The 19,792-nt window shown below is 38.2% G+C and overlaps 1 protein-coding gene across 1 annotated transcript in view; it reads left to right on the top strand.

Moving 5' to 3' along the window:
• Positions 1-19,792, top strand: part of CCDC172 (coiled-coil domain containing 172) — a 79,276-nt gene that overhangs the window by 22,335 nt on the left and 37,149 nt on the right. Inside the window, exon 7 of the mRNA XM_006880158.1 lies at positions 10,579-10,666. Within this exon, the coding sequence (XP_006880220.1) occupies positions 10,579-10,666 (88 nt within the window). The remainder of the gene's footprint in view (positions 1-10,578; positions 10,667-19,792) is intronic.

Here is a 19,792-nt window from a genome sequence, read left to right as displayed (position 1 = left end):
CCTGTGCACAGCAGCTCTCAACTTGGCTTTATCTTGAGCCAACCTCTTTGTCTCTGACACACACATCCCCATTACTCCAATCACTGAGTCAGTGCATCTCATTCAGAGTCTTCCTGTCTTGCACTTTCCCTCCACCCTCCCAAGCATGATGTCCCTCTTCAAGGATTGGTCCCTCCTTGCAACATGTCCATAGTATGTATGACAGTTTCAGAATCCTTGGCTCCAAGGAGCAGCCTGGCTTCACCCTCGCCAGGACACGCAGTCAAATACCTATGCATAGACGATGAAACACAGATAGACATTCTTCTGGTGCTCTCTGCTTTCAGCCAAGATCCATCTAACATTGGCTATAATGTCCCTAGTGCCATGGCCTCTTCTAAATCCAGCCTGCACTTCTGGCAGTTCTCTGTTCATACGGTGCTCTAGTTGGTTTTGGGTAATTTTCAGCAGAATCTTGCTTGCATGTGATATTAATGATATCGTTCAAGAATTTCCACACTCTGTTGGGTCACCTTTCTTTGAAATGGGAACAAATATGGACCTCTTCCAGTCACGTGGCCAGGTGGCTGCCCTCCAAAGTTGATAATATTAAAATAAATCTTAACTGTTCCTTTTTTTTTGGTAGCTTTTGGCCTTAGTGTTATTCACATCACGTTAGAGTAGACTAGTATTTGTTCTTCATGGTCCTTTCGTTATCTGTCATTATTTTGGAGATACGACTGAAACTATTCCTAATTTTTATAATTTCCAGGAGAACAAGCATCACAACTACTTTATCTAAAATGTGATACTCTGGTTTTACGCCTAAACAATGAGAGGGGATTTTCTTTGTGGAATATTTAGATGCTTCTTAGCCGTTTGGATAAGAAAGAATGGCTCATGTTTGAAATGACGTCCTCATAGCCATGATGGGGAAAGACCTCACAATTACTAATTTGACTACTGCTTTTTAGTAATTCAGTGTCAGATTCATCGACTTAAATTTTAAATATGTTTCTGAGAAGAGTCCTTGTTACCGAATCTATGAAGGAACAAATGAAGCCTGCATTCCCATAAATCATATAAGAAATATGCCCACTGTAGCGGAACTAGTGCTTCACGGTAGCAGAGTATTGCTGTAGGCCTTAATTTTAGTATATAGTGAGAAAATATTTGCAATTTAATTTTACATCAGGATTTATAAGCATGAAATGTCAATATCTTGAGTGATACGCTCGAAGCGAAATTAATTTCTCTAATGACAATCTGCTCATTGATTTATTTTTTTTTTACACTCTAAAAATGACAGTGCCCACTAGTATCATTATTATTAGCAGTGTTAGGGCTTCCCGTTCGAGCTCCAGTGTGTGGGTTTGTCATCCAGTGATAAGTATTTGTGCTAGGTCAGTATTAAACACACACAGTACATTAGAGGACGCTTCCCTTTTCACAAATGTTGGAAAAGGAAATTTGGGTAGGAAGAATCATCAGGCCTCATACCTAGTCATTCATTGGCGTTTCGGCACTTATCGATGTGTTTACCCAGACGCTCTTCAATTCCTGAATCTCTATAGCTTAGTTTCCTATTGGATTGTTCTATGCAAGTCATCCGTAGAGTGAACAGCAGTCACACACACGTGTACAGCGTTTAGGAAGAGAGCCATCAGTTTTAGGATTAATGCAGTAATGAGGGACTGATTTCCGCCAGTGCGAGGGCATTATGGAAACCATGAAGGCCAAAATCAAATTAATTTTAACCTTAAAAGCCTGGAGTAGACTAGCCTTTACATCGACGTATTCAGATGTTTAGTGAATTCTGTAATAGTTACATTGCTGTTAATTATTTCAGGTTTCATTCTTAATGACATGGATGCTTCTACAGCAAGGTTTCTCAAGCTTGGCCCTTTTGTCTCAGATAACCCTTGTTGCAGAGCCTATGCTGTGCATCCTAAAATGTTGAGCAGCATCTTTGGCCTGTACCCACAAGCTGCCAGTAGCATCTCCCGTCTGAGCTGTGACAGCATGTCTCCAGTCATTGCCAAGTGTAGTAAATGAATGTCATAAATCTGTAAAAGCATTCCCTACTGTCCTTCCTCTGTGTTCAGAGAGATCTTGTTCATAATTCTATTATTGTTGTTGTTGTTATGTGCCATCGAGTCGCTTGCGACTCATAGCGACCCTATGTACAAGAGCTCTAAATGCTGTTCTATCCTGTGCCAACCTAGCCATCTCAACCTAGCCACCGCTCCAGTCACAGAATCGATCCATCTCACCAGAGGTCTTCCTCTCCTTCACCTCCCCTCCACTCTGCCAAACATGATGTCCCTTTCTATTTTCTTTTTTGTTTTCCTTTCTATTTTCTTGTGATAATTATTGATGTCTCTATCCGTTTATCCCACTGAATTGTGAACCCTCACAACCTTTAGGGAGCTCTGGTGGCCTAGTGGTAAGTAAGAAGCGGTACTGCACTCCCAAAGGCACATGGTCAAATCCATTCATCTGCTGTGCTGGGAAGAGGATGGGCAGTCTCCTCTCCTGCGATCGATTCCCTCTGAAAACTCACTGGAGGGTCAGCTGTGAGTTGGTTCTGACTTGAGGGCAGGCACCACCATTTCTTATCCATCTTTCTATCAGTCTCTATCTAGCACAGTTCAGACATAGTGCATATTCAGTAAATACTTGTTTAGTTTTTGGATCTTTGTGTAATTGAATTTTCACTACAAAGAAAAGATTCATGGTTGTTTTATTGGGTACTTCCAAAGAGATGATATATTTATTCACTGATAGCCCCATTTTAGATTAGAATGCTTCTTTTTCATCTCTGATACTTCTCTTCACGTGGAAGAAAACTCTTACTACTTTGACTCCTTTAACCTGTAACTTCTTCTAGAGAGCATGACTCTGTTTGATAGGTGAGTTTGGAACAGTAAACAGGGTGATGTGAAATCCAGTACTTCTGTTTTCCCTACGTCTTTGGAAGTTGGTCCAACTCAGAAGGCTTGTACTCCATTCTGCTTCTCTGTTCCTTACATGTCAAAATGGTCAGGAGGAGAAAGCTTGTGAAGTCCAGTACTGCCTTGAACTCTGTGAATTGCTAATCTAACTCTGGTACATAATATCCCTGTCTGCAGATATAAACAACATTATCTAATAGCTCCTCTATATCAGTAATACACCTGACGTTTTGGCCCTTCTGGCTGCCCCATCTTTACGCTGGGCAGAAACCAGGGAGGACAGTGTTGTCTAATGGGCTCCTACAAACTTTCAATACCGATTATTATTACCCAACACCAGGAGATAGAGTTCTTGAACATGGTTTTTATTTGCTCCAAACGAGACAGACAACTTTAAACATCCCAGGCATCTTCTTTACCAAAAACTTATTCTAGACTGTGTTTACATTTCCATAACCAGTATTTGCACTTATTTAATAGAATGGGAAGCTTGTTTCAGAAATCAAGCTGCAGAATCAACAGATGAGATTTTCATCCTGAGCTCTTGATGGGAGTGTGCTTTTGTGAAGAGCATATTTGCCACGGGAACTGCACAAAAGTTAATATATACCTGCTACTGAGAGACTCTTAATGCATTTATATGAAGTAGTAAATCAATGCTGGTGCCTTTTCAGGGAAAAAGTCATCCAGTTAAGTTGGACATAGAGGTCATATTGATGGTCCTGATTTATAAGACAGCATAAATACACTGTTCAAATACTTCTAGGTGCTAAATGATACATAGATAAGTATATGTATGCATATGTTTATTTTGTTAAGTATGTATGTATATGTTTAAATTATGAAAGTAGGTTGTATTGATTGATTCAGAATTCAAATGGTACAGAAATATAAAATGTACAAGTCTCCTTTCTCATAATCTCACTCCCACACCCTCAGCATAATCATTAAAAGTTAAAATTTTGAAGCGTTTCCTTTCACAGTTTCTATTTCTCTGTATATGTTTGCACATGTGTTTAACAAGATAGGATTGTGTTATCACTTTTACTTAGCTCAATTTGTTTCACTGTTGTTGTTGTGTACCGTAGAGTCAGAGCTGACCCACGGCCCTCAGGCAAGTTTTCAGAGGCAGTAAATGGCACGGGAGGAGACTGCCCATCTTTCTCCCACAGAGTGGCTGGTGGCCCTGAACTGCGTACCTTTGCACTAGACCACCTTGCCATAATATTATAAAGATTCTTCCATGTCAGTTTATACTGACCAATTTCATGCTTTTTTGGTCATTTTATGCAAAGTGTGTTTATGTAACCATTCTTGCAGAGAGGAAAATCCAGGGCAGTTTCTAACCATTCACAGTTAAAACATTCTTATAAATGCATCCTTAAAAACCTGTGGGGAGTTTTGGTAGCATTACTTAGAATAAGCACCTTCGCATTATTTAGTGGATTAATAGGCCTTGTTAGCGAGGCTACATTTAGAAAACAGTTCACCTTTACTTTTTGGTGCCCTGTGTTATTAGTAAAAATGAACTCAAAGTGGGCAAGTACAATACGGCTCAGTTCGAATGTTTCTAAAAAATAATAATTCCATAATTATAGAACTGCCCTAACACATTTCATCCCTCTCTTCTTGAGTTATAAAAATCATTTCTTTCTAAGATCCTTCTTCACCGTGCATTTCGGCGGCGGCTGCTGCTGACTCTGCTTGTTTTCTGGTAGAACTTCATCATTTATTCACTAACAGAAGTGTCTTCGCAGCATCGATTATGTTGCTCTCTTGCTAATAGAGATCCCTTGTTTTGTGAATTCTCGGCACAGACTCTAGTTATCACAGCTTCTAAGTAAATACAGTAAAAAATTGATAATAGAATCAATTGATTATTTTTAAAGTATGTCTTGTCATCACTGCCTATTTGACTCAAATTTTGAATATTGCTTGTTTTATAAGCTGAATACAGTATTTCAGTTATCATTTTTCACATCCATTACTAGCTTTGACATTATAATGCCATTTATGAGGTTTTCTTTCTTTTCACATATTTCCTTTTATAAACAAATACCTCTTGGTCTGAGGGCTAAGAAGACAGAATTGAAAATATAAGGAAATGCCTATCTCAGCCCACCCAGGTTTTAGAGGAAAGGAAGCTAACAGAACTCCAGTCTCCACCTCCTCCTCTCCAGCAGTTGTCTCCAGTTTGCCCACGGTATCTATGAAGGTTCATCTCCATCAGCCCAGCCCTTAACCACAGTGCTGCTGGAGCTCTTGGCCTGGGCTTGTTGTTGTTATGTGCCGTCGAGTCGTTTGCGACTCATAGCGACCCTATGTACAACAGCCCTAAACCCTGCTCTATCCTGTGCCAATCGCACTGCCTCCAACACACCCATCCCAGTTACCCCAGTCACTGAATCAATCCACCTCATAGAGGGTCTTCCCCTCCTGCGCTGTCCCTCTACCCTACCAAGCATGATGTCCCTCTCCAAGGACCTGTCTCTCCTTACAACATGTCCAAAGTATGTCAGACGAAGCCCCAGAATCCTTGCCTCCAAGAAGTAGCCTGGTTTAACCCTCTCTAGGATGGATCTGTTTGTTTTCTTGGCAGTCCATGGAACATTCAATACTCTTCTCCAGCACCACAGCTCAAAGGCGTCAATTCTCCTTCTATCCTCCCTAGTCATTGTGCAACTCTCTGATGCATAACAAGTGATTTGTGCATAGGCCTGGGCTTGTTGTTGTTGTTGTTATGTGCCGTCGAGTCGTTTCCGACTCATAGCGACCCTATGCACAACAGCCCTAAACCCTGCTCTATCCTGCGCCAACCGCACCGCCTCTGACACACCCATCCCGATTACCCCAGTCACTGAATCAATCCATCTCATAGAGAGTCTTCCCCTCCTGTGCTGTCCCTTCACCCTCCCAAGCATGATGTCCCTCTCCAAGGACCCATCCCTCCTGGCAACATGTCCAAAGTATGTCAGACGAAACCCCAGAATCCTTGCCTCTAAGGAGTAGCTTGGTTTAATCCTCTCCAAGATGAATCTGTTTGTTTTCCTGGCAGTCCATGGTACATTCAGTACCCTTCTCCAGCACCACAGCTCAAAAGCATCCACTCTCCTTCTGTCCTCCCTAGTCATTGTCCAACTCTCTGATGCATAGCAAGCGATTGCAAATACCATGGCCTGTATTAGGCGCACCTTAGTCTCCAGAGAGACACTGTTGCTCCTGAGTACCTTTGAGAGGTCCCTAACAGCAGACTTTCCCATCGCGATACGCTTTTTGATTTCCTGACTGCTGGTACCAAGAGTGTTAACTGTGGAGCTGAGCAAACTGAAGCTGTGAACACTCTCAATCTCTTCGTCATCCATCCTGACGCTGCTAATTGGTCCAGTGGCGAGAGAACTGGTATTTTTATTTTTTCAATTTCATTTTCAAACCTGTGATCAGAAATAAAGTATGTATGAAAGCAGACATCTTAAATAATTTTGAAATTAGTAAATTTGTGTTCTTATTTGGTACTAAAATAAGTTCCATATAAATTAATAACATTATTGTTCTTTATCTTCCCCAGTGCACTTGAACGCATTGTGTCACAGTCACTGTATCAGTCTGTCTCATTGAGAGTCTTCCTCTCTTTTGCGGACCTTCCAACTTTCCAAGCATGATGTCTTTTTCCAACAAATACCTTCTTCTAAAAACATGCCCAAAGTATGTGTGACAAAGTTCTGGCATCCTTGCTTCTAAAGAGTCCACTTCTTGTTGCACTTTCTCCAAGATATACATAGTTGTTTTTTGGCATTCCATGGAACATTCAGTACTCTTCTCCAATAGCCCAGCTCAAAAGCTTTTGTTGTTCTTCTGTCTTCCTTATTCCTAGTCCAACTCTCAGATACATAGCAAGTTACTGGTGGAAGTGGGCGGAGGAACCACCATGGTGCACCTTAGTCCTTAAACTGATATCATTGCTCATTAGGGCTTTGTAACCGTCACTGACCCTGGAATTGTCAATGATTTCATATTATTTGATCCACTATCAACAACTTTGCGACTAGCACTTAGGAAATCAAAAAGACATGTTGCCTTGGGTAAGTCTGCAGTCAGGGACCTCTCTGAAGTGCTGAAGAGCAAGGATGTCAATTTAAAGACTATGATATGCCTAATCCAAGCCATAGCCTTTTAAGTTATTTGCTATGCACCCTAAGGTGGACCTGATCCAGGCCATAGTCTTTGCAGTTACTTGCTGTGCATCAGAGAGCTGGAGAGTGACAAAAGTTGACAGAAGAATTGATGCCTGTGAGTTGTAGTACTACAAAAGGGTATTGAACACACCATGGACTGCCAAGAGAACAAACAGGTCTGTCCTAGAGAGAGTGAAACCAAGCTGCTCCTTGGAGGCAAGGATTTTGAGACTCTGTCTCACATACTTTGGGCATGTTGGAAGGAAGGATCGGTCCTTGGAGAAGGGTGGAGGTGGAGGCACATGGCAGGAGAAGACCCCAGGATGAGATGGATTGACACAGTAACTAGAGTAATGAGGACAGATGCATCAGAGAGAGTGAGATTGCATCTGGGTAGGGAAAGATTCAGACCTATTGTGCATAAGATCACTATGAATTGTAATTGACTCCAACAGTCACATAACAAGAATAGTTTTCATATGCTTCTGAACCAACTGAAAATACAGTGAGTTAGTCCGATTTATGTTAGCCTTTAAAATGACATCCTTCCTCTTTGGTTCTTTGAAGAGACCATGGGCCACAGGTTTTCCTAATGTAGTATGTCTTTGGGTTTTGGTTTGTTTTTTTACTGTTGGTGCCATTTTTGTTGATTGTGGATCCAAGTAAAATGAAATTGTTGACAATTTGATCTATTCTCCTTCTATTATGGTGTTGGCTACTGGGTCTGTGGTCAAAATTTTTGTTCTCTTGGTGTTGCGCTGTAACCTATATTGAAGGCTATAGTCTTTAATCTTCTAAAGTAGCTGTTTGAAGTCTTTTCACTTTCTGCAAGCAAAGTTGTTTCCTTTGTATAAGGTAATACGTCATCTGGTCCTGATGCTACATTCTTCTTTATAAAAAAAAACAATCCCCAAACCAACTCTAGAATCTTTAAGGAAACCAGTAAGAACATGTTCGCATATGTGATATATTAAAGTTAAAATCTTAATGTGTCAAAAGATCATCGGTGTAATAGAACGGGAAAGTAGGGGAAATTACAGCAATCATAACAAAACATGGATAGCAGTTTATGAAGTAATCAAGTAATTAAAAACACAGTAAGAAAGCATTAAAATAAGTGGTTCTCCATTCATGTGGTTACTCAGTAAATATATATGTATAAGATAAATAAGGCAAGGTTTGCATTATTAGGAATCCTCTGACAATGGAAATAATATGACATTCTTAAACAGATAAGTCACTGACAAACACAGAAATAGTAATTTATAATGCTTATCAATGAAGTGCAAATTTAAAACTACTGAATAAATATTTTTTCTATCAGATTATGGGAGGCATTATTCAATGACCATAATCAGAGTTGGCAAGAGTGTGGTATAAAAGATGACTCCTGCCTTGCTGGTGGCTGTATATTTTACATATATTTGGGATGTAATTTGTTGTATGTAAGTTATAAATGCATTATAAATGTTTATGCCATCTGAGCTAATAATTCAACATAGGAACTCTATCCCAAGGTAAACAATTCTAAGCATAGAGTAAGTTTTTTTATGCATAAGGATGTTCATGGTGATTTTATTTTATTGGTAGGAATAAATAGAAATAATACAGAAATATATTAAAAACATAACTTAGCCAATGTAAAAAAGTACACCCAACTACTGCCTGTGAATCCCTCCTGACTTGTGATCATGACAGAGTAGAATTGTGGGTAGAGTTTCTGGGGTGGTAAATCCTGAGGAAAGCACACTTCACCTTTCTCCTACTGAGCAGCAGGTGAGTTTGAACCAGCAGGCTCTTGGTTCGCAGCTGGATGCTTTGACCACCATGCCACAATGTAAAGAGCCTACCTCTAATGCTGAAGTTAGCAGTAATGTAGTGACTTGGAATAATGCACATTTGTTTTAAGTGACATTTAAAATAGTATGTGTAATTTACAAGGGAGAAATGTGTATATGATAGTATTGCCAAAATAAAAAGGAGGAGACAAGAGTTGTCTAAACTATATAATCAAAATTATATGGAAACAAAAGACTGGAATGAAGTTCACCTAAACTTTAACAAGTGTTTTAATTTGATTCATAGGATTTGGGGTTAAGTCCTTTCCTCCTCTTTCTACTATTTAGTTTTGTAGCTTTTAGAGAGAGAGAATGTTTTTCTATGAAAAAGAGAAATCATTGAAAAAGTGGAAATACTCAACTAGTGACACAGGTACATGGGTCATAAGATTCACTAGACAAAGTCACGGTGTTGGCCATCGTGGCCATTTTTTGATGACCCAGAGAAAGGTGACAATAACCAGCGCACGCTGCCCTCATTTCTGGTGCAGTGGTTAAGGGAAGTCCTTTCTGACTCAAGTAGGCAATCAGTCCATGCCTGGAAGCGTGAGATCTGCTTGCCATTATGCTGCTTTGCCTAGATCCAAAAGTATTAATATTCATACCATTATCATCTAGCCTCTTTTAAAGCTAGCAAGAGCAATCTTTAAGTGCAGATCTAAATTATACACCTGATTATATGCTGCATAGAGAAATACCTTCTATAATTTGTTCTAAATATCCCCCTTAATTTCAGTAGTCTCTTATTAGTAACTAAGAGAGACAGTGGTTACCATCAAGTTCTCGTGGGCATGAGGATGTTACAGAATTTGTGGTCCTTCTGAAAAGAAGAGGGACAGTGTTACTGATATGGTGAGAACAAAAATCCTCTGGATTTTATTTGAAAAACAAAGATGTTAAATGAAGTCTTTAGTTCATTTAACCTTTTGTTTGTTTAGTTAATGCCATTAACATGGTATTACTGAACCCACATCATGACTCCACTTACCCTTCCATTTTCATTTTTTAAATAATGATTTCATGATTTTATGCTTATATAATCTAATGCTTAAAATTACAAGTTCAGTCCTTTCCTAACGAGGACGTCTTCAAAATTCCTGTTTACAATTTAAATCTTTACAAGTTCTGAACACAATGTACTTCACATAAAGGTACTGTTCCCTAAAATATTCCCAGTTGATAGCAATGAACTAATACTGTCTATAAATGTCATTTTTAATTCTTAGTTTATGTGAATTAACATCCAGATAAAGCCCACCCTTAACCATTGACTGATAAATATTTTAACCATTTTTAAGGTAAAGGACATCCCTTTTTTATCCTCAGTTTTTTAAACTTTAAATTTATTGTTTGAGTTAATATTTTTTTATCCTGTAAAGTTTATCAGTTTGGCTGTATTACTCTTTAATAGCCTTTCAATTATTAAATGTATATTAGTTACTCAGTTTTGATTATTTGTTTGGGAATTTCATCCCAAATTTTATTTATTAGTAGTATATAATTGCAGATTATGAAAGTTTCTTACCAAATTAGTTCTTTTTAATTTAAAATTCTGAACACTACTCTCCTTATAATAAAAAACATAAAACATGCCTTTCTGCTAAACTGATAGAATTAATATTTCTCTGGAAACAGACTTAAAAAAGAATTAGAACTTTATAAAGAAGATGACATGGAAAGTATTTATGAAGCTCTTCAAACAGAAGTAGAACTTTTGGAGTTGGTAAGCCACTCTTAATTCTTTTACTTTAATGCAGCATTATTTTACCTGCTGATGAGAATGGTTTTACTGACACATGTGTCATTGAACTAGTGTTTTTGTCCTTCACCTGGATTTGTGTTAAATACCAAAAACAAAACAGGAAAAAAATCGAAACCCAGGATCAAACTGTAAATCTGTGAAATGTTTTACTTTTCTGGAGGATTAGATGTGACCTACACCAAAATGTATTTTTAGGGAATATGTTTAATTTCAAGTAAAAAAAAAAAAAATTCAAATATGACCTCACAACGTTGCCTTACCTGAAGCTGTTATTAGAGGATTCAAACACTGAAGTAGTTTAACTATCATAATGCTTAAAAGCTTTTTTTGGTTTTGATAGGTATAATTATACTTTTATTATGTTTGATTCTAAAACTTTCCTTTTATAGATTTTTATAATCTCAGGAAGTTTGGATTCAATTCTTGGAAACTTACTTTCAGACAGTGTAGGAGCACTTTAAATTGCTTTTAACCTCATATTTTGATTGTTTATAAAATGAACAGGTTATTTGCCATACTCTATTATAATAGAATATACTGAAATGAAATTTTAAAATGTAATTTGATGTGTAACATTTGTTTCATGTTTATAGTCTATAAAAATTTTCTTGTTTAAAAATATTCTATGGGAGCTCTGGTGGCCTGTTGTTGTTAAGTGCCGTGGAGTCGTAGACAGCCCATAGCGACCCTTTGAATCAAAGACCTGAATACTTGAGTAATTTTCATCGTTTCTCCACATTCATAGAGTTTCTGGAGACAAGCTATTATGGAAGAAGTGGATGCCACTCCTGCTTCTAAGCTTGTTTTAATCAGGAAGCTCCACCAAACTCTGTTCACCATGGGTAACCATTATCACATTTGCTGCATCAGTGTCACAGTGTTTAGCATCACAGCAACCATGAGTTACCTCTGTACAGCAAATGGTCAGACCAGTGCTATACCACTTAGAAGACTGTTTGACCAAAAACAATTAAAACCATCCCAAATGCATTTTTAAATAGGAGGCCAAATCAAATCAGCTCACACCCATTAGCAAGTCAGTATTCTACCCTAATCCTCACCAGAACCAGCAAACAAACCTCTGTAGAATCGGGCTGCTGCAGACGATTTCCAAACTAGATTCTAGCCCCCCTCTGGTGGCCTAATGGTAAGCAGCTGTGCTGCAATCCCAAAGGCACATGGTTCAAACCCACCAGCTGCTCTGCAGGAAGAAGATAGAATATCTCCTATCATGCTGCTTGAAAAGACACTGCCTCTGACACCCCACTGGAGGGTTAGCTGTGGTTTGGTTCCTTCTCACATAACAAAAGTGCTATAGTAGGCTTATGCCAGGGTTTGTGTTTTTTAAAAAGCTTTCAAATATGCAATTCAGAAACCCCTACAGTTATTATTTATTCTAATTTTGATAAATTTTACATAATTATTTAAGAGCTTATCATCGTTATTATATATTTTCTTTTTAGACTTTGGAACAGAAAAGATTTCAGTAAAATAATGTGTGGAGAATTGGCCAGCCTTCTGAGAACGGATCAAAGCATCTTAGAACCAAATCTTTGTGATAGATACAAAATGACACTCGTTAGTAGAGCAGAGTCTTGTGTGAATCATGGGATCTGGATGTTCAAAGATACAGTTGATATCACACATCATTTTCTAAGAATTTGTTTAGACTTTCCCTCTTGTTATGTGTTGGATCTTTAGGGATTCCTGCATGCTTTGATTTTGTTTGTAAAGGAAGAGGAAGGGTAAGAATAAGTAGATACTGTTTTCCCGAGCTTCTTACGTCCCTGTGACCTATAAATTGATCTGTACTGTCTGATGTATACTTCCCGTTCTTTTTGTGGCTTAGGTTGGGGTCCAGTCAAACACACATAGGAATAAATGATCAGATGATTAACACATTTCTACCAACAAGGGTATTGCTTTCATTTAATCAATTTCTACTCATGTCTGTTGACACAAGTTCACTGAGGCCTTTATCTTTCTCCATGTTCATCTCGTGTTTCCTCAGACTAGCTCACCTGCAGCCATTTCCCCAGCAATGCATGCTTGCCAGTTTCTTTTTCTAATATCAGTGCTCTTTTCAATGAAATAAGTTATCCTCTTTGGAAGGGCCATAAACCACTTTTGGTCAAGACTCAGTTTCGCAGGTGGCTGAAACGTGGCAACTGGGGGCCAGTTAACACAAACTTAGTATCTCCTACAATTTCCAGCAAGCATCTTGCTGGATTCTCAGTAGTTTCTCAAAGTGTGTTGAAACGTCTCTTTGACCCTCAAAGTCCTAGATTGTGGAGCTACCGGGAGGGGAACAGAATCACAAAATCCGGGGTATGTTTCAGAATATGACTGAAACTGGTAAAGCCCAGTTTTCCTCTGTGGTTAGAGATGATTTATCTTATTAACATTAAATATTAAATGTTTGCAAATGTCTTATGCTTATTGACTTTAGAGTAGAGAACTTGGATGTAATTTCCAGAGTGAATATTTCAACACATCTCTTTTTGCATGCTTTCCACACTTTTTTTAAAAGCTAAGTTAAAGCACTTTGCTTTCAATGTGTAGCAAATCCTATTTGTGTGAATAATTTGCATTCCTGGAAATAGTTTCTATTTTGATTTTTAAAATATTCACATTAATAGTAAATTATTTTCCTTAGGCGAAAAAAATGGCGCCAAGGAATTGTAATCTATTTTGTATGCAAATAATGCATATGGAATTATTATTGAGATTTGTTAAAACTTCAGTTCTGGCTTAGTTTAGTCAATTTATCTACTCACATTGTAAGTTTTATGCTTATCTATTATTATATGTGCACAGTGTTATTAATATGCAGGTCGAGTTTACACATAAAGCTTTTTTTTCACTTACCAGTAATTTTTGTTCAGTCTGGTTTTGTAGCTAAAATATTAATGCTAACTAGAGATCTGCATGCTTATTTGCATAAGTAACACAGCATGGTTTATATGCAGAATAAACTGGTACAGTATCCCTTTCACATTTGTGTGTTATACAGAATATCTAGATTAAAAATTTAGTAATGAATCAGGAGTCAGATAATATTGAGAGAAACCAGGGAGTTCACTCTTTTCATAATTTTAGAATGCTTATTTTCAAACAATTCAAATGAGTGATGATTTTAACACTTGTCTGGTTAAGTACTACAAAGCACTACCCATGTAGCACCAGAGAACTTACCAAACCAAACATAAGAATCAATAGAAATCTCATGCCCTCTAAAAATACCAGCCGTGGATTAGGTCCATGTTCAGTTTGGTTTTAAGAAATAATAATTAATAATAGTTAGTAATTAAAGCTCATACATAGAAAGAAAAGTTAAAATTATCTGGATATTTCATACTGAGTTTAATTACTCTGAAAGCACACAAAACGGTAAGTTTTACATTAATGTTCGTTCATTAAGTCAAGTCGTATACATATTCTGTATTCTCAGTGATAACCAGAACTAAAATTAATCCAGAGTTACTCTGTTACTGCTTTGTGCTCCATGACCCACCACCACAATGTTTTAATGTAAAAGAAGTTTCTTTCAGAAGCTGCTTTCAGCCTCTGTTGGGGATAATATTTGAATGTGGAGATAGTTTGCTGCATATTTTTCCTGCTGATTAGTGAGACCGTTTGGCTAGGGGAAGCCGGGGAGGGAACAGCAAGAATGTTGTCCAATGTGGAGCATGACCACTGGACTAGAAATTCCTTTCTTCCTTCCTGGCCTAATTACTGCGAGGAAAAAAAGAAACAAAGCAAAGGAAAAACTGGACAGTATGAAGCATCAGGAAGAGTTCCTATACTGTTCACTGTCTTATCAATAGTATTCTTTACTGTAGAGGAAGCAAAAATGGAGGGGCGTCCTGCCTATCTATACCTTTTATGCCCTTAGAATTTGAGACACAATGATGAGATTACACAAAGTGCAAGATAAGGCTGAGGTCGTTATACTGTAATGAATTAGGATCTAGAAATGTCTTAGAGTCAACTTGGGATAGGTAATTTGTTCTAGATGGAAATTATGTTGTACAAATATATTTTGTCTCTCTTTTTTTTTAATTTTACATTTTTTTTTAACTACTTGCTGTATACTGTTGAATGGCATCTGACTGGCACAGGAAGAGATTGCCCCTCTTTCTCCAGCAGAGCATCTGGTGGATTCGAACCACACACATTTGGGATTGCAGCACACCTTCTTGCCACTAGGCTACCAGAGCTCCGTTATATTTTGTTTCTTACAAGAAGGGCACTTTAGTAATTCAGCTGGCCAGTTCCTGATGCACAGACAGCATACACTAGACCCTGCTTTAAAGGACAATATCTTTCTATTTTATAGCAACCGATCATGAGTTACTGTGTCACATTATTATTAACAAATTGTTTATTTGTAGTCCAGGGAGCAATAGCAGTTCAGTGATATACTTAGAAGTAAATATTAAAAAAAGAAGTAAATATGAGCTATTTTTAATTCTCTACTTAGCAGTACAAGGTGCCCTATCATGTAGCTATTTATGTATGATAAAGATTTTCAAAATGTGTGTACATACACACACGCTAACATTTGAAAACAGATCTGTTTCAGTTGAGTTTGTATTGACTCCCTTTCTTTTCTTTGTCATCCTGAAAAACTTTAGAGAAAGGAATGTATTTGCTTTTCAGAGTCTAGTTCAGAACATTTCTTGCCATGGGAATTTTTTTCAGGCTGTGAACTAAAAATGAAATATATTTTTTTGTCATTAGCCTGAAGCAGGGATTAAGTCTTGGAGTTTTGTGACCCTTTTATCTTAGAACAACAGAGTTCTATAGGGTTTTGGGGGTGTGTGTGTGTGTGTGTGTGTGTGTGTGTGTGTGCGTGCGCGCGCGCGCGTGTTAATAATAGAAGAATGGAAAGTAAAAAAAATAGATGAGTGGGAAAGATAAAGTCATCTTTGAAACTGTTTGAGGTAGCAAAGTATAATTAGTCTCATTTGTAGTTTCTGAACATTGTATTTTGAAGTTTTATTTAGTCTACGAATAATCAAATCATTGCACCAGTGAAAAAGCCTTATTTTCTTCACTATCTTACTGATATTTAATAAAAAAGAACATTGAGACCATTTTGGCTAATAGATGAGGGAAAGAATATAGTAATTCCCTTTTTCTTTAAAAATGAATGACGGTTGATGTGTTGCTTTTTGCAGCACTTCTGGTCACGTTTATTAAATGTAAGGAAACGTTTTGCATGGTAATGCTTACTGGAAGAACATGTTGACTAGAGGAAAGCCATGGACCTATGGTAAGGTGCTCTCCCAGCTGCTGCTGTGAAAATCAAGAGTCAAACTGAGAAAGGAATGCTTATTTAAACAACTGCTTGTGATACAAATTTATCTCTACAAGGCCTTCATGAAATCGACAGCACCATGATTCAGGTGTCTGGGGAAAGAAAGAGTAAGTCGAAATGGGAAATTAATAGCAGTGATTGATATCAAAGTCATATCTGTGGAAATTATCGCCTATGGCAATTAGTTTTAAATTGCTACATGATCTCTCACAGCTGGTGATGGGAACTGCCTGGTGCAGAGAAATGGCTCATTAGTGCCCCGTTCAAGTGGCATGTGGGGCACCTGCGATGCCTGCCACTCCCAAGACACGTTTCTGACTGTGCCAAGCCAGGCCCGAAGAGTGAGAGGGGCAGGAACAAGAGAACTATACTACTCTTAGCTCTTAAGTTCATTTCATACAACATGCAGCTCGTGCTGTTCACGCAGCTCCCCATGTTTATGTTCTTGGGTCCAGAAATTCTGATTTAGAGAGCAAGTAGTCATGAATACAACAGCTTCTTGCATAGGACGCCTATATCTAACTGCTCATATACAGAGTTTATATGTGCTTCCAGGTATGTAATAGTACAGTATATGTTGTTGATGTTGTTATGTGCCGTCAAGTCGCTTGTGACTCATAGTGACCTTCTGTACAACAGCCCTAAACCCTGCTCTGTCCTGTGCCAATCTCACTTTCTCTGACACACCCACCCTGATTTCCCTAGTCACCGCATCAGTCCACCTCATAGAAGGTCTTCCCCTCCTGCGCTGTCCCTCCACCCTCCCAAGCATGATGTCTCTCTCCAAGGACTGTTCTCTCCTTGCAGCACGTCCAGAGTATGTCAGACGAAGCTTCAGAATTCTTGCTTCCAAGGAGCAGCCTGCTTTAGCCCTCTCCAGGATGAACCTGTTCGTTTTCTTAGCAGTCTATGGTACATTCAATACTCTTCTTCAGCACCACAGCTCAAAGACATGCATTCTTCTGCTATCCTCCCTAGTCACTGTCCAAACCTCTGACACATAGCAAGTGATTGCAAAGACCATGGCCTATATCAGACACACCTTAGTCTCCAGAGTGACACCATTGCTCTCCAGTACTTTGGAGAGGTCCCTAACAGCAGACTTTACCATTGCAATATGTCTTTTAATTTCCTGGCTGCTGGTGGCAAGAGTGTTGACTGTGGAGCCAAGCAAATCAAAACTGTGAACAATCTCAGTCTCTTCACCATCCATCCTGAGGCTGCCAATTGACCTAGAAGTAAGAATCTTTGTCTTCTTGATGTTGAACCTTAATCTATGTTGACGGCTGCAGTCCTTGACCCTCTGCAGCAAGCGCTTCAGGTCCTCCTAAGTTTTAGCATATGTCTTGATAGTCATAATGTCTATGCTATTGGTTTATGTATATAACGTACTCAGTGTTGAGTTACCTAATAGGCAATTAGGCCTGGGTGTGTTTATACTTAGCGAGTGAGCCCAGGCTTTTCTTGCTAATTGGATAATTTCCCCGGACTTTCCTGCACTTTCAATGATTAAAGTGAACTTTCCCTACTTACAAACAAAAAGTTAACTGTAGAGACGTATATACTTTGACTCAAAGGCAGCAACATCTGATCTTGTGGATCCGATAATTCTCAAGTTTTAACATTGTTGTTTGCTTAATTGTCTTTAAAAAATATTGCCATAAATTTCATCATGGCTCATAAATGAAGCAAACTAGTGTTAGTGATAGCAGCAGCAAGAGATGAAGTGTGGATTTGGGAGTGGAACAAAACGTTAACAGCACAGACGTGACAAGAGCAGAGGGTGTTACTGCTCACCACTTAGGTGAATTCATACAGCCTCCAAATCCCATAACATCCTATTTCACAGACTGTATTGTGGACATTAAGCAAAGCACGACTGCACTTGTAATAAATTATTGTTCTAATTAGTTAGCAAACTCTTCTTTAAATAATCCTCTTAATCTACAATGATATATGCAAGTATAATTTTAGGTAGGACTTTTGTGATGCCTGAGAAAAAGTATTTTGTAATTCAAACTGCCATTAAATGATGTGGTTCTTGACGTAGTTTTGTTTGCACTTTCAGACCAAGTTCCCAGTTGGGAATGAGGTAGGAACAATCACAGAACTGGTTAAAGTTAACTCTAAAACCTGATGCCCACTGAAATTTAAAACCACCAAGGATATATTTATAAAAACGGATATATTTATAAAAACACTTATCATATAAATTTAAATCTCTGTTGATAGCCTAGTTGAAAATTTATATATACAAAATTCAGATTTTGCAAATGGAACCAGATCTTGATGGTAATCTGTTTGGTGTGAGGTGACTTAGAGCCAGAGGTCTCTTTACTTATAATTCAATTGTATGGGTTTAAATGTTAAAATATATTTTTTGCAACAGTTAAATATTAGAAGAGAAAAAAAGTTTGAATCATTTAAATCATGTGTTTGGTATGAGAAAACAGTAATTCATCAGCATCAGTGAAAATGAATTTTTTTTAGATTAACTATAAAGATTTATCTTTCCACACTTCTTGAGGAGGAAGGGGAAGTCAGTGCAAAGCCAGCTTAAATGGAATGTTACTGAAAAATCACTTGTAGGAATGTCACCACTCATCTGTCAGTTTGCTGTGCTGTGTGGTGGCCTTTGTAGGGCTGTGATGCTGGAAGATGCGCCACCAGTATTTTAGATACCAGCATAATCATCCAAAGGGGACAAGTTTCAGTGGAAGTTCCACGCTAAGACAGACTGAGAAGAAAGATCTGAAAATATCCACTCTCAGCCCATGAAAACACTGAAGGATCACAGACTATTGTTTGATCTAGTGCTGGAAGATAATACTGGAAGCCACTCAAAATACAGTCGGAGAAGAGCTAGCTTTTCAAAGTCAAGTCTAGCTTAATGACATACAGAATAAATCTCTTAGTGGAGAAAGGATCTTCATTCACTGATGTGATAAGACTCAAAATGAACAAAAACAGTTACAAAGATCCATTAACAACAGGAACAAAGAATGTATGAAGTATGAATCCAGGAAAATTGGAAGTTGTCAGAAGTGATACTGGCTGCATAAGGATTGATATCCTAGATAATGGTGAGTGGAAATGGACTGGACAAGCCGTATGGTCGACTGTGCTGAGAAGGACGGACACTATGAAGAGGAATGACATCACTTAATTGTCAAAAAGATGGTATCAGGAACCATGTGGAAGCACAGTGCTGTCAGTGATAGGATAATATCCATATGCACACAAGGAAGACTTAGTAATACAAACATTCAAATTTAAACACCAGTCATTAAAGCAAAATATGAGGAGATGGAGTATTTCTACCAACATTTGCTTGTAATAAGGATACATTAACAGGTTCTCCCAAGCGCATCTGGGACTGGAGGAGACAGGTGGGCAGGTGGGTTAGTGTGGAAATAAAAGACCTTTTGCTTAAAAAAAGAAAAGGATACATTAATTAATAACAACTCATGATTGAAATGCAGAAGTTGTAAACCAGGAGGATTGGTGGTTGGAAGGTGAGTTCTTAGTGATAGAGATTACAGGAGAGAATTTTGTACAGCCAATGATTTATCCATTAAAAATACCTTTCAAATAAGCATAGTGATCATATACCTGGATACTGCATGAGTTAAAATCAAGAAAGATGTGGATCAGGGTTGTGTGATTTCACCATTCCTGTTCATTCCGTGTGCTGAGTAAATCTGAGGAGCTAAATACCTGACATTCAGTGACATTGATATTGAAGGAAGACTCATCAACAACTT

The sequence above is a fragment of the Elephantulus edwardii genome, unplaced genomic scaffold, assembly GCF_000299155.1.
Source record: "Elephantulus edwardii isolate Elephantulus edwardi_28Jun2011 unplaced genomic scaffold, EleEdw1.0 scaffold00006, whole genome shotgun sequence".
NCBI lineage: Eukaryota > Metazoa > Chordata > Mammalia > Macroscelidea > Macroscelididae > Elephantulus > Elephantulus edwardii.
The sequence above is the reverse complement of the archived record's forward strand: the minus strand, read 5'-3'. Positions and strand labels throughout refer to the sequence as shown.